This window comes from Macrotis lagotis, chromosome 2 (genome assembly GCF_037893015.1).
Source record: "Macrotis lagotis isolate mMagLag1 chromosome 2, bilby.v1.9.chrom.fasta, whole genome shotgun sequence".
Taxonomy (NCBI): domain Eukaryota; kingdom Metazoa; phylum Chordata; class Mammalia; order Peramelemorphia; family Peramelidae; genus Macrotis; species Macrotis lagotis.
In genome coordinates this window covers 130,367,844-130,382,243 of record NC_133659.1, presented here as the reverse complement: position 1 = coordinate 130,382,243, position 14,400 = coordinate 130,367,844, and the positions used below count along the sequence as shown (strand labels likewise).

Genomic DNA, 14,400 nt, shown 5'->3' with positions numbered 1-14,400 from the left:
AAGAATTTTTATATAGCATATTTTCGTTACTCTTTAAATTAAAAAATATTTGCCTCTTCTTTGATTTTATAAGATATTTGTCTCTTTAGGGATATCTTTTAACACTACCAAAGGTTTTACTTGGGAAAATTTTTTCATTGTTGGCATTGTTCTTTAATGGAATTCATTTATATAGTACTGAAAACTTCAAAATGACTTGTAACAAATGACTACAACAAATGACTTAGACTATTTCTTATGTATATATAATATTTGAGCAACTGTGGTCATCCTTGTATCTGCACTCGCATTCATTCAGTCAGAAAGGCCTATATTTTTATCTCTAACTTTTTTACATAGACTTTTTCTTTTCTTTGACCTTGTCACTAACCTGATTACAAGTGTTTTTTATAACCTAACATCTACACTTTTGAAATAGTCTCCTTGCCTCAAATCTCTCCTCATTCCTTTTTATCCTTCATGCTGCTGTTAAATTGGTCCAAGCTAAAATACTCATCTGACTATATCACCTTCTAATGGCCTCCAGGATCAAATATAAAATAAAAAACATTTTCCAGTCTTTTTACACTTTAACTATTTTTCTGTGGTAAAACATTCCATCTCCTGATCTTGACCATTTTCACTAATAGTCTCCCATATCTGGATTGCTTTCCCTCCTCTTCTCTGTCTCTTATCTTTCTCAACTTCTAAGACCCAGGTAAAATCTCACCTTTCTCAGGAATCCTTCTGCAACCTCATTTATTTTAGTGCTTTCTCTGATGGTTATTTCTTTTTTTTTTTTTTTTTGCAAGCCAATGGGGTTAAGTGGCTTTCCCAAGGCCACACAGCTAAGTAATTATTAAGTGTCTGAGGCCAGATTAGAACTCAGGTACTCATGACTCCAGGACCAGTGCTCTATCCACTGCACCATCTAGCTGCCCCTCTCTCTGTTGGTTATTTCTAATTAATCCTGTGACAAGCTCATTTATACAAGTCTGTTTTCATTTTCCCCATTAAATTTTGAGTTCCTTGAGTGTAGGGACTGTCTTTCTTTGAGTACTATGTTTCTTCATATTCATAAAACTTAGCACAATGTTCATCACACAGGAGGTACTTGACAAATTCTAGGTGACCCAGTGACTGCATAACTGATAGGCTCTTAATGTAAAGGCTTTTAGTTCTTAAGTCTAAAGTGATTTTAAAATATAATGTAATCTTTTATTTAAGATTCTAATTTATTTTAGCCTTTGTTTTTAGGTACTTTGGGAAATAGAATATAAACTTCAAGTTTATTTTGGGGGGGAACTTCAAATTGCTTCTCTTAAATTTGCTGCCCTTATTGTTCTGTTCATATGTATCTGACTGTGATACCTCGGTTGGGGGGGGGTGGCAAGGATACTGGAATGTTTTGCCAGTTCCTTCTCCAACCCATTTTATGGTAATGTAACAAGGTTAACGTATATTGCCCAAGATTCCACAACTTGTACATATCTGAGGCCAGATATGAACTTTGGAAAAATGAGTCTTCATGATTCCATCCCCCAGTTGTCCATTGTCCCATTCATCTGCTTCTTTTACCAAAGTACTATAATGACAAAGACAGAGACATACCTCTCCCAATAGTTCAGTATCTGTAAGACCATATACTTTAATATTTTATTTACAAAATTATTTAAGAGAACTATTAAAAAATGTTAATCTTCCTGCTTCCCTTTGAAAGTAGTCAGGTGATTACTGTTTTAGGTAAAATTTTATTGGAAAGAGTATGAATACCAGTATCTTTTGCTGTCTCATCTTCCATATCTCAAACTCCAAATTGTGGGTTTTCTCCTCTTCCCTCTTCCATTTTTTTCTCTATTCTCACTCTCTTGTTAACCTCAAGAGCTTTCTGCATATGAGTCACAGCCCTAGTCTTCCTCCTTTAGTTTGTCATTTGCCAATTGGACTTTTCAAATTTGATGTCATTAACATGTCCAAAATAGATTCCTTTTTTAATAACTTCCCTCTTTCTGTTTAGGGTATTACCATTATTCCATTTAAAAAATATAGCCAGTTTAAAAATGTTTTGCTCATAGTTCCAAATTACTTGTCAAAATAGATGGACCAAATTCATGCCTTCACCAACAGTGGATGAATATATCTCTTTTTGGAGGTTAACTCTCCAAAATTTGTCACTTTCCACTTTTGTCAGCTTTGCCGATATCATGGCCATGGGATGGAACCTCAGCGTTTTCTTTGACTTGAATTTCTTTAAATATTAGGAATTTTTGGCATTTTAAAAAATATTTATGCAGATAATGTAGATTTTCTTCCTTGCAGAGCTGCTTGTTTTTTTTTTTTATGCTGCTTCTTGAATCAAAATCATTGTTGGTAATATGTTACAACCTACTTAACACCCACTGTTAGGATTCCTTTGACTCATCTGCAGTTTTTATTCTTATTTTCAAAGTGTTTTCCTCTTAAAATTTTTGTAAGGGCAGAACAGGCATTATCCCTGTTTTATAATAATAAAAATGAGGCTTTGGTACCTTGTAGCTTGCCCATTACAGGTGCAAGGTAAAAATTTGGAAGTAATTTGTATAGAAATCATTCTTAAAGATATAAAAGTAAATAAGAGATTTGAAGAAAGAATATAAAAAAAAGGGGGAAAAGGTTGAGAAACTGGACTTAGGGGGAAGCAGGTGGGGAAGAATAAATAAAAGGAACCAATTGGATAGGAGATAGAAAGTGCTCTTTAGAATCAGATGCATTAGGCTTTATAACTTTTGAGAAAAGCAGTTCAGTAAAATGATAGTGTGAAGCCATCCATTCATATCATTGCACATTCATTCTATGATAAGATTATTAAATAACATATATGTGTAAGGTCAGAGGGATAAAGTAGTGTCTGTTTGGGCGAGAAGTCTTAGAAGAATGGAAGTAGTATTTGAATTGAGTTTATAGTAATAACCATAATTAGCATTTATATAGTGCTATTAAGGTTTGCAAGGTGATTTACATGTTATCTCTGATCCTTATAACAATCCAGTGAAATAGATACTATTATTTGCATTTTACAGAAGAGAAACCTGAATTTTAGGGTTCTTGCCTTAATGTATGATATTACTAAATTGTATGTTGTTCAGTAGAAATTCTTTTGAAATCTCTTCTGTATAATCTTCACCAAGTGGCCAAGAGATGTCCTTGATAAATAATAAATATGCATTAAAAGATGACAAACTAGTGAAATATTGGCAAAAAGAATACTAACAAGCTCAGACCTTAGGTTCATCTTTCCTACAACTATCGTATTTCTTGCAAAAAAATGCTTTTTTTTTCGTATAAAAGATATAGGTTTTTTACATGTATTTTTTCTCTTTTGCATTTTGAAACCTCTCCTTAGTTTTAACATTTGCCCTTTATAGAAGCACGGTATTCATTGTTAAGGGGTTTCTCCTCTTTAATCCCCCAATCCTCATTGTATTTTTGTCATTCTCCAGTTAAGTTTGCAATAGCTGATCAAGACTTATTTATGATCTGCTGACTTTTTTTCTTCTTTAATATTTCTCTCTTGGATTTATCTGTTCATGCTCAGTCTTTTACTGAGGTTTTTTGACACCTTGATCTTTGGCAGTTTCCATTGCCACTGTTTCTTTTCCCCCCTTTGGCTTCATTTCTGTCTCTTCCCTCTCTGGTATTGGATCCATAGGAGTTGATTATACCTCAAAGGTCTCACCTCCCATAGTGGAGAAATCATAGTTAATTGACCTTAGTGTCAGAACCAAGTGACTTGCATGGGGACAGAATTAGCTTCACTTGGACCAACACACTTTACTTCTAGCCTGATAGAGACACACATACATACATACATACATACACAAACACACATGAGATGGTTGAAATTATTTTATCTCTTGAACATAATTCTTATTTTTCAGAGCTTTAAAAAGTGATCCCCTTGAGAATCAAGGAAAGTCTCTTAACTTTACATTTTGTTTATCACTGTATGTCATTTCAACCATACCCATAATCATAATTGAGGTCACTCATTATGCCATAAATAGAAATTTTGCTCGTTTTAGCACTGCTTCGAATAAGTTCTATATCTAATTCGATTCTTTTATTTTAAAAAAAATTTCCAGGATTTAATATTGTCCTTGTAAACATATTGAGTATTTTAATAAGTAATTCTTTGAAACATGCATATAAAATTAGAAAATGGTAGATTTCCCATAACTTGCTGAAATTTCCCATACCTTGCTAAAATGATATTCTAGAGGATATAAAAATTTTAAGACTTTAAATTGGGGCATACTGATTAAATAAAGGTTTTTGCTATCATTTTTTGTTTGCCTTGTAATTTATTTTGTTATTCATTGTTTAGATGTCTTATCTGAACTTTATCTCTTCTCTTGTGCACCTATGGCGCGCGCCCCCCACCCCCGTCAATTAGGGTCAACTTTTGAAAGTTCTCCAAGAATGGCATAGAATGACATCTCCAAGAATGACATTTGAAATTTCAGAGTTTATAAGATTTGTTGTATATTATCCTTAGTCTTGTTTATGCCTTTTATCAAACAAGGGCCCTTATTGTCACTGTACAAATACTTTTATATTTTCTCAAAAATATTTGTAAAGTTCTAAGCACAAGCTAGGTGCCCTGACATGCTTATCTTCTCTCTTCTTTTTCCTTTTTCTTCCTCCTTTAATGGGAAACAAACCCTAGATTCAGAGTAACAATTTTAATTTTTCTGATGTTAAAAATGAGTTTAAGTACTGGTTCATAAACAACAGGATGTAAATAGCAATGTCAGTCTACATTAGAAAAAATTTTGAACAGAATTCAAATCTGGGTAATATCAGAATGATTAGATGTATGCTATAAAATTAGGATATTGGACTGATGATTTCTCAGTTTCTTCTTAGCTCTTAAAATAATTTTGCAGTTGTGTACTTCCACCATTACCTAGTAATTTTCATAACCCATTATGACCTTTTCTTTGTTCTACTGAGACTAAATCTAATAATATTTTGTTAGAGTTTCATCACATCGCAGTTTTGATGTCATTAAATATAATTTTCTTAAATGAAGTAAAACAGATGAGGTTTTATTATACTAGCAAATAGTTACTTTCTGGGACCTTCTAAATAACTTATTGTATCAACAGCAGAATTTTTCTTTTATCTATCAGAGCATCCCCCCCCCCCCCCCCCCCCCCCCCCCCGCTTTGCTTCCAAAATGGGCAAAGTTTGACAATTAATTTATTTTGTTTTTTAAAGAAAGCTTATATGTTAGAGGTTTTTTAAAATGCAATTCACATCACAAATATGTTTTATATGCATTTTAATGATTTCGCATTAATTCATTGTAATTGTGTGTCATTAAGTAACCTGATTTTAAAAATCTTTGCCACAAGTTAAATTGACTTTCTTAGGAGGAAAATACCAGTAATTAACATTTTATAACTTAACTACTACAATTTTTTTTACTTGAGTAGTCAAAAATGATCTCAAGATTATTAAGTTTTCATAAGATAGACTTTATATAGTTCATTTTTGTGTGGTAAGTTATTCATTGCTACAGACTATGTAGTATAATTCCTGGGTGTTGATTGCAAAGCTATTTCATAACTCTGAGCTTCCCATATCTATAAAGACCCATTTTCAAAATTAATAACTTTGTGCTGTTAATGTATGGTGATTAAAAAATAACAAGACACCATTCAAAGGTAAAGGGACTGTTAGAATTAAACAATGAGGATTTTCTAGGAAAAATAAGAATGAATTGTATATGACAAGTTCCATGTGAGTTGGAATTTTTTTTTATTCTTTACATATATGTCTAGAACCTTGTCTTGGCAAGCATTTAAGTTATATCACCAAATACATACACATAATAAAATTTTCATCTGATAAATGTAATCCCAATTACATTCTAAGTGTCACATTCATTCAAGACATGTCATGATTAATCAACAAGCATTTTTAAAGTTCCTACTATGGTCTGGTCACTCTTCTTTGTTGAAAGAAATAGAAAAAATAATAAATAGCATTTATATAATACTTTTTTTTTTTAGTTTTTTTGCAAGGCAATGGGGTTAAGTGGCTTGCCCGAGGCCACACAGCTAGGTAATTATTAAGTGTCTGAGGCCAGATTTGAACTCAGGTACTCCTTACTCCAGGACTGGTGCTCTATCTACTGTGCCACCTAGCCGCCCCTGGAAATTCCATCTTGAACCATCTAGATTCTCTCACTATATTAAATAAATTCTTTTTTGAAAAATCCTCTTCACAAGAAGAAAATGAATACAACTTTATCAGCAAAGATCTCTTCACCTCCCTTCTCTGTTATTATCATCTATTTAATCATTCCAACAATTATTTTCTACCAGTTACATCTTCCTCACTGTTATAATCCTGCAAAGCAAATTTTCAGGGCAGCTAGGTGGCGTAGTGGATAAAGCACCGGCCCTGGAGTCAAGAGTACCTGAGTTCAAATCTGGCCTCAGACACTTAATAATTACCTAGCTGTGTGGCCTCGGGCAAGCTACTTAACCCCGTTTACCTTGAAAAAACCTAGAAAAAAAAACAAATGATAAAATATTTATAAAGTGTTTCCTTCACTCCCTCTCATCCTTCCTTTCCTCTTTTGTCCAGAACTAGTTCACAGAATAATTGCCAAGCCAAAAACGGGGGAAAAATCTTTTATTTCCAATGGAGCACTATTGTCCTCATTCCATTACTTCCATTTTCTCCATCTCAATTCTGTCATCATGTAGTCTAGCCTCAATAAATACTTTATAAACAGTCATCAGCTTTATTTGGTAGATTCTTATCTTTACTTTTTTTCTTTTTCTTTTCCAGGCAATTGCAAGAACAGCAGCGTCAGAAGGAGATGGAACGGGAGAGGTTGGAGCGTGAAAGAATTGAGCGAGAGAGGTTGGAGAGAGAGAGGTTAGAAAGGGAAAGACTTGAAAGGGAGAGAATGGAGCAGGAACAGCTTGAAAGAGAACGTCAAGAACGCCTAGAACGAGAAAGGCAAGATCGGGAGAGGCTTGAACGGGAAAGACAAGAAAGAGAGCGGCAAGAACAGTTAGAAAGGGAACAGTTGGAATGGGAAAGAGAAAGAAGAATATCAAATGCTGGTAAGAAGTTTATATGTTGTTCTTTGAGACTTGAGGTTTTTTTAAAAGATGACTTATTTGAAATTAATTTGGGAATAAATTGCATGAAATTGTTTTTTAAAAAATACTTAAGTTTGAGCATCATTTTCATCATTTTTTTTTATTCCTTTTATATCATTAAGATACGAGAATAGCCTTATAGAAAGTTTTTGTCTGGTATTGTCTTACTTCCTGATGTAGATTTAAGGTGTTAATGTATTATGGAAGAAAATTTTGGATTGATTAAGCTGATCATAAATTCCCAACCTGTGAAACAGCACGAGAACATTTTAGACACCATAATATTAGAATTAAGTGTAATAGGGATTCTAAGTTACCAGATTGTACCATGGATCCTAAAGTTCAAATTGTAAGTGGGAAATATATTTACTATATGAGTAATTGTGGATCTAGCTTTCTAAATACTTAGTAAAACTAAGCTTGTTATATTATTAAATACCATTATTTCAGCTAATTTGTTTGGAGTATATAAATATAGATAATATTGAATATCCCATGTCTTAGTATAGTTTAAACATTTGAAGACTTGTACTCTCCCTCCTCCCATACATATGCAATAAAAATTCTTAATACTTTCTGATTAAGGATAGTAATGTGCTGAAATCATTTAAAATTCAGATTTCAATGGATAATATTTTACAAAATTAATTTTCCAAATTCTATTTAGAGGTATTTTGGTTCTTAATACTGTCAGATTTGGTATTAGCAACACTGAACAGCTTAGAAAACTAAAGAATTATAGAAACATTGAGAAGAAAGGTTGTCTTTGTGGAAATTTTTTGCTAACTAAATTTTTGGGTTTTTTTCTTTTTGGTTTGAGAAATCTTATTTTTAATTCTATCGTTTTTCTGTCATTTGGGTAGACTTCATAATGACAAGTTCAAAATTTTTAGCTCATTAACTAAAAAAGAGAAAAAAGGTCTTAGAGACTGACCATGATTTCATTGTTGAGAAACATAAAACAAAAAATTGTGCTCTAGATTTCAAAAATTTGTTTATGAATTAAAATATTGAATGTTGCTAAAAAGTAAATGTAGCTTTTGACAAACTCTTCTAATAATTTTCACATATGCCTAATCCTCTTATACTAACTATAGTCTACATTTATACATTTTGTTTGAATGCTGGTTTTGTTGCTTCATTAGCTCCCTTTTTCTCTCTCTCTCTCCCCTTTTTTATCCTGTCTTTTGCTGCTGCTTTCCATCTTCTGTCCAGCTCCATCTTTCGACAACTCCCTGTATAGTGCTCCACTTCCTGAATATTCCAGTTGCCAGCCTCCTTCAGCACCTCCTCCATCATATGCTAAAGTCATCTCAGCTCCAGTGTCAGATGCCACTCCTGATTATGCTGTAGTGACCTCTATACCACCTACTTCCACACCCCCTACACCACCACTACGACACTCAGCGACACGTTTTGCAACCTCTTTAGGTTCTGCCTTCCACCCTGTTCTGCCCCATTATGCTACAGTTCCTCGTCCTCTGAATAAAAACTCTCGACCTTCTTCTCCTGTGAATGCACCCCCTTCTCAGCCTCCAGCTACGAAGCCTTTTGCCTGGTCTGCTTCAAACTTTGCACCCCTCCCTCCATCACCTCCAGTTATGATTAGCAGCCCTCCAGGCAAAGCTACTGGTCCAAGGCCTGTTCTCCCTGTTTGTGTTTCTAATCCGTTGCCCCAAAAGCCTCCATCACCTACTGCACCCAATGGGCTTCCTGATTCTGTACCATATCCAGCACCTTCACCGTCTACCTCAGGTCCAGCAGCTCCACCTCCGCCACCACCACCTCCAGCACCTCCACTGCCTTCCCTTCCGTCACTGTCCCACTCTGGACCTCAAGCTTCTCCTCCTCCAAGCACCCCTATTGCCTCAACTCCCTCATCCAAGCCTAGTGTTCTCCCTTCTCCCTCTGCAGCTGCCCCTGCCTCTGTTGAGACTTCTCTAAACTCTGTGCTGGGAGACTCCTCTGCTTCTGAGCCAGCCTTGCAGGCAGCCTCTCAGCCGACTGAAACTCCGACCCCGCAGGGTAAGGCTTTCTGTTTTTACTGCTAATCACTAATCACTGAATAGCAACAACTTGAATAATTACCTTGAAGGCTGAGGAAAATAATTTCTTAAAATGTTACCACTTGAAGAAATGTTAATGAGATTATTTAGTCGACTTCCATCATCACCACCCTACCTTACCCCAGTAGGTTACAGAAGAGCAAACTGCACTTTACCCCAAGACACAAGCAGATAAATTTCACTTCTAGTTCATAGGTACTGTGATTCCTAGCCCTGGATTAATTCCACTGTGCCACATGTGGAAATCTATAAGGAGCTGGTAACTATGATAATATTGTTTTATTTAAATTTCAGATATAAATGTGACTTAGGAGATGTGTTTTGCTTGTTGGGAATGTGATAGAAATACCTGAACGTTACTCTGAATATCATTTGTTAATTTTTATTCATTTTTATCACTTAATTCCCATCTTGTCTCTGCACATTAAAATACATTTTGTATATTATAAAAATAACTTGCATTATGAACAGGAAAACAGACTTTGTGGGTTTCTATGGATGAGTAAAGCCAGACTTTAATTATTCCACCAAAGTACCACAGTCCCCATCTATATGTTCCTATTTAATGTGTATGCTAATATTTTAAAAATAATATAGAAAAGTTATAAACTAGAAAATTTGCTCCTTATAATATTTAATAAGAAAATTAATGGTATATTCATTAGGTATAAAAGCACATTTTTTCATAGATTAGAATAGTTTTAGCTATGAAGTATATTGGAAAAAAGACTTAGTTGTTAAAGAGCTAAGTTCATTGACAAGACAACTTCAGTCCACATGCTTCTTGACTTACCTTGGTTATTTGGCTACTTCACCTCTCCATACTGTGGCTACAAGTTATAAAGTAAGAGTTAATAGTTTCCTCATTGGCAGGTTCCTTCTACCATTGAAAATCAGACTCAGTGTTTCATCTCTGTCCTGGTGAAATATGTTAAGTAAATTCAAAATGTTTGTTAATCTAAATTGTTTAGTAGGTTTGCAGTTAATTTTTTTTTTTGTGAAATGTTAGTTTCAGAATTCAGTTTCATATCCTCAATTTGAAAATTCTTAAGAAAAGCAAGTAGCTTAATTACATTGCCATATCTTTTGTGACATACATATATTTATCTTAATTAGTTTTAAACGTCTTTAAACTATATAGATGGAGCTGTGCAATCAATCTAATCAACCTTATATCCTGTCCTGGATATAAGAATATTTGTCCTGTCACCTTAAGCTTATTTTGAGTAAGGATCCATTTGTTCTGCATGTTAGCCTCAAAAAATTCGTGATCTAGTTCCATACTTAATTTCCACAATATGCCTTATATTTATTGATCCATGAATTCATTAAACCAATTTCTGTTTTCATCCCAGATAAACTCTTGGAGGTTATGAAATCCACAAATTTATCATTCATTATATAAAATAACTTGAAAATTATCTTAAAATATACCTATTTAGATTTGAGGGACATTATTATAATCTTGTAATTATTTACCTAAACTCATTCCTTTGTTTAATTTCTTTGCTGTTATTGTTTCATATTGATGTCAATTAATATTAACAGATTTCTTTGCAGATTCAAATGATTCTTATTACTCATTTCAGATATTTAGATTATGTCTATATGAAACAGCCATAATGTTTTGTTTGTTGTGTTCAGTTTATTCTGCTTTTAGTTAATTTTCTTATGGAGCACTGAAAAGAAGAAGAAAATTGAGTCCAGATGATTTTTTGGGGTAGTTAAAAATTCATTGCTAGGTCATTTTATATTATGTTTTAGGTGTTTACTATGATTTTACTATGATTTTCACACAACATGTGCATGCATATAATTAGACTGGAAAGGAGATGGCAATTTTTCTTTAAGAACAAGAATTCAATGGGTGGCTAGGTGGCACAGTGGATAGAGCATCGGGCTTGTAATCAGTAGTACCTGGTTTCAAATCCAGCCTCAGACACTTAATTACCTAGCCTTGTGGCCTTGGGCAAGCCACTTAACCCCATTGCCTTGCAAAAAAAAAGGACAAGAATTCAAGTAGCTGTCTTTGTTGCTTCTGCAACAGTGATGTTGTAGCACATGGCCATTAAAGGACTATGAATCTTGTTAAGCCCCTAGTAAATCTCTGACCTACATTTAAGTAAATAAAGTTGTATAGAGTTTGTATAAAATCAGATAAAGGGTTCTTTGCTACTGTAGGGTTGCTATAGAAACTTTACCCTTCTATAAATAGATTGAATTAAGACACAACTCCCCACAATTAACTGGTAAATTTAATTTTTTTGATATCATGTAGACATGTCTTTTTCAAAAGTCCAATTCACAAAATGTTTGTTTATTCTGTTGTATTAGCATTATTCAGACTGCTTTAAGGAGCAGAAATTTTTGATCATTAATAAAGATTTACTAATTTTAACTTTGAACACATATATAAGATAATTTGTGTCATTTCAATTTTTATTACTTTCTAGATAAATAACATTTGCCAATAATAGTTCCTATTAACCTTCTAATTTTTACCCTTTTGTAATATTTTTTTTTATTAGGTGTTGTCTTGGGACCACCTGCACCTCCTCCCCCTCCACCACTTCCACCTGGTCCAGCCCAGACTTCAGCAGCACTCCCACCTCCCCCAGGTCCACCTCCCCCACCCCCACTTCCATCTTCTGGGCCACCTCCTCCACCACCTCCACCACCCCTTCCTGTTCCCTTACCACCCCCTGCCCCTCCCCTTCCTGCCTCTGGATTTTCTGTGGCATATGTATCAGAAGACAATCGTCCTTTAACTGGACTTGCAGCAGCAATTGCTGGAGCCAAACTTAGGAAAGTTTCACGGGTAAATGCATTTCTAAGTTTTTTCTTATTATCAAACACTGTTATTCATAATTATTGGGTCAAAGTGTTGAATTTGTATATCAAGTGATTCCAGTAGTTGACAGTTGATACTGCACTCTGCTTGTTAAACAAGTGTCCAGCATACACTTGATTCTGATGTGTTGATATTAAAAGTTGTCATTTGTTTTAGAACTAGATTATAAACAAATGTAACACTTAGATATTTGTTGTATTCCTATATGTATGTGTATTTTTATTTTTATTTTTTTTTACATTAAGATTGAGGACTCATCTAGTCCAAGTGGAGGAAGTGCCATTGGAGTGAACTCAACTTCAGCTAAAACAGACACAGGTCGTGGTAATGGACCTCTTCCTTTAGGTGGTAGTGGCTTAATGGAAGAAATGAGTGCCCTGCTGGCCAGGAGGTAAGTTGAAAATTTGATTATTTAATGCCAGTGCCCAGAATAGAGATTTATCATAGTTACCAACTTTTACAAATAGATTCTCCCTCATTTGAGAGAGAATATTCTTTACATTCAGAGTTAGATCAGTTTTTTTTTTGTTTTGCTTCATTCTAGAAGAAGAATTGCTGAAAAGGGATCAACGATAGAAACAGAACCAAAAGAGGATAAAACTGTAAGTTGGTAAACATGATGCACTTTACCTTACTACCTAAAAGCAATTAAGGGAGTCATATGAAATATAAATTAAATATGAGTATTAGAAATGGATTATAAAATGTTGGGTATTATTTTTCATTTCTCGTTAAATTTGTAATGAAATTCGTTGTTGGGTATCTTTTGGTAATTGACAGTATAACATAAAAGCACAAGATTAAGCATATCAAAACTGCCCCTGTTTAGCAAATAGTGAACAAGTAATTTAACCTTATGCTTCAGTTTCTTTATCCATAAAATTAATTGAGATGAACTTAATGACATTAAAGATGGCTTTCAGCTTAATATTCTGTGACTGTGAGAGCATAAATACTAAAACTACCTTAGCTCTGCTTGTTGTATTGGACTTTGTCACCATTAGCCTCAGATAATTGGATTACAAACCAAAGCCATGGGAATTCATGGAAAGATAGAGGAATAGTGTCGAAATGGGACTGAGACAAATTAAGATTGAATAAAAATAAAGCAAGGAAAGACGAGATGAAGAGAGTAAAGTGTAATCAGAGGATTTTTAAAGGCTGTGTTTTCAGTAGATTTGATAAGTGATATACACTTTCCATTTTATTCAGGAAGATGCAGAACCTTCAGCTTCTAAGACCTCTTCAACGAGCACACCTGGTAAATTCCAGCTAAATATGTTGTTAACTTCCTTTAAGCTGTCATATGCAAATAAACATGTTGATTGGTTAGGGATGGGACAAGATTGCAAAAGATTTACAAATTTTGTGATTTATAACTGTTCACTTTTCTCCAGATAGAAACTTTTGAACTTGAAACTAAAATTTTACCTTAGGAGGAGTTTTCATTTTCGTTTCATCTAATTATAAGCAAAGTGACTTGTAAAAAAAAAAAATGACTTTGCAGGTAAACATTAATCTGACTATTTAAAAGGTTTGGATTAATGGTTTGCCATTAAATATTTCTTTCTTCCCATTAGCACACTCCCTCTTTGCCACCTGTTCAGATTCTATTCTTCAAGACTCCATTGAAGTTTTACCTCCTAAAAAGCATTCTCCAAATATCTTAGTTCAGTGATCTTAAATTCAAAATTGCCTATTTTAAGTTTAAGCATTCATCCATTTTATACATATTACTTGAAACAAAGTTTCTTGAAAAGCTGTATTCACAGAGCTGTTTTGGTTTACTCCTCTATTTTTGACTAAAGTATACTATATCTCTATTTTATTTCTCTACTTATCTTACTCTTCCAAAATAGGGAAAGTTTCTTGGAATAATGAAAAATTGGATTTAAGATCAGAGACCCTGGTTAAAGATCTTCCCTCTTCTACTTGCTTTGTCAAATCACTTCCACCTCTTACCCCCAGAGAAGGATAAGAATTAATCTTTTAAGTACAAGATATTAAAGCAAAAAAAAATTACATTTAAAAACTCCAAATTATACATTTATACAGTTACCCATATACAATTATACATGACAGTTTATGTTAAAATAATTCTCATTTTCTTTATCTCTGAATATATGATCCTGTAATCATGAGGTCTGGCATTATTTGTGTTTAATGAAATCTTGCAGGCTTTTAATGATCATTGCCTCCTTTTCTAATTGTTCACAAAACATCCCTTAACACTGCTTATACTTTTCAGACTCTACCTAAAATTGGGACATTTCCTCTTTTCCAGCCCTGTATCATCTGTCCTATTCTCCAAGGTCATTTGAAAATTGTCATCAGTGACTTG

The 14,400-nt window shown here is 33.8% G+C and overlaps 1 protein-coding gene across 15 annotated transcripts in view; it reads left to right on the top strand.

Moving 5' to 3' along the window:
- The window catches only part of ENAH (ENAH actin regulator), a 147,771-nt gene that overhangs the window by 118,407 nt on the left and 14,964 nt on the right, over positions 1 to 14,400 (top strand). For 8 of the 15 annotated variants that reach the window (XM_074222795.1, XM_074222792.1, XM_074222794.1 and 5 more), the window contains 6 exons: positions 6,823 to 7,103; positions 8,358 to 9,167; positions 11,737 to 12,026; positions 12,305 to 12,450; positions 12,604 to 12,661; positions 13,272 to 13,320. In XM_074222795.1, coding sequence (XP_074078896.1) covers positions 6,823 to 7,103; positions 8,358 to 9,167; positions 11,737 to 12,026; positions 12,305 to 12,450; positions 12,604 to 12,661; positions 13,272 to 13,320 — 1,634 coding nt within the window. The remainder of the gene's footprint in view (positions 1 to 6,822; positions 7,104 to 8,357; positions 9,168 to 11,736; positions 12,027 to 12,304; positions 12,451 to 12,603; positions 12,662 to 13,271; positions 13,321 to 14,400) is intronic. The other 7 variants (XM_074222801.1, XM_074222803.1, XM_074222802.1 and 4 more) reach the window with 3 other exon arrangements.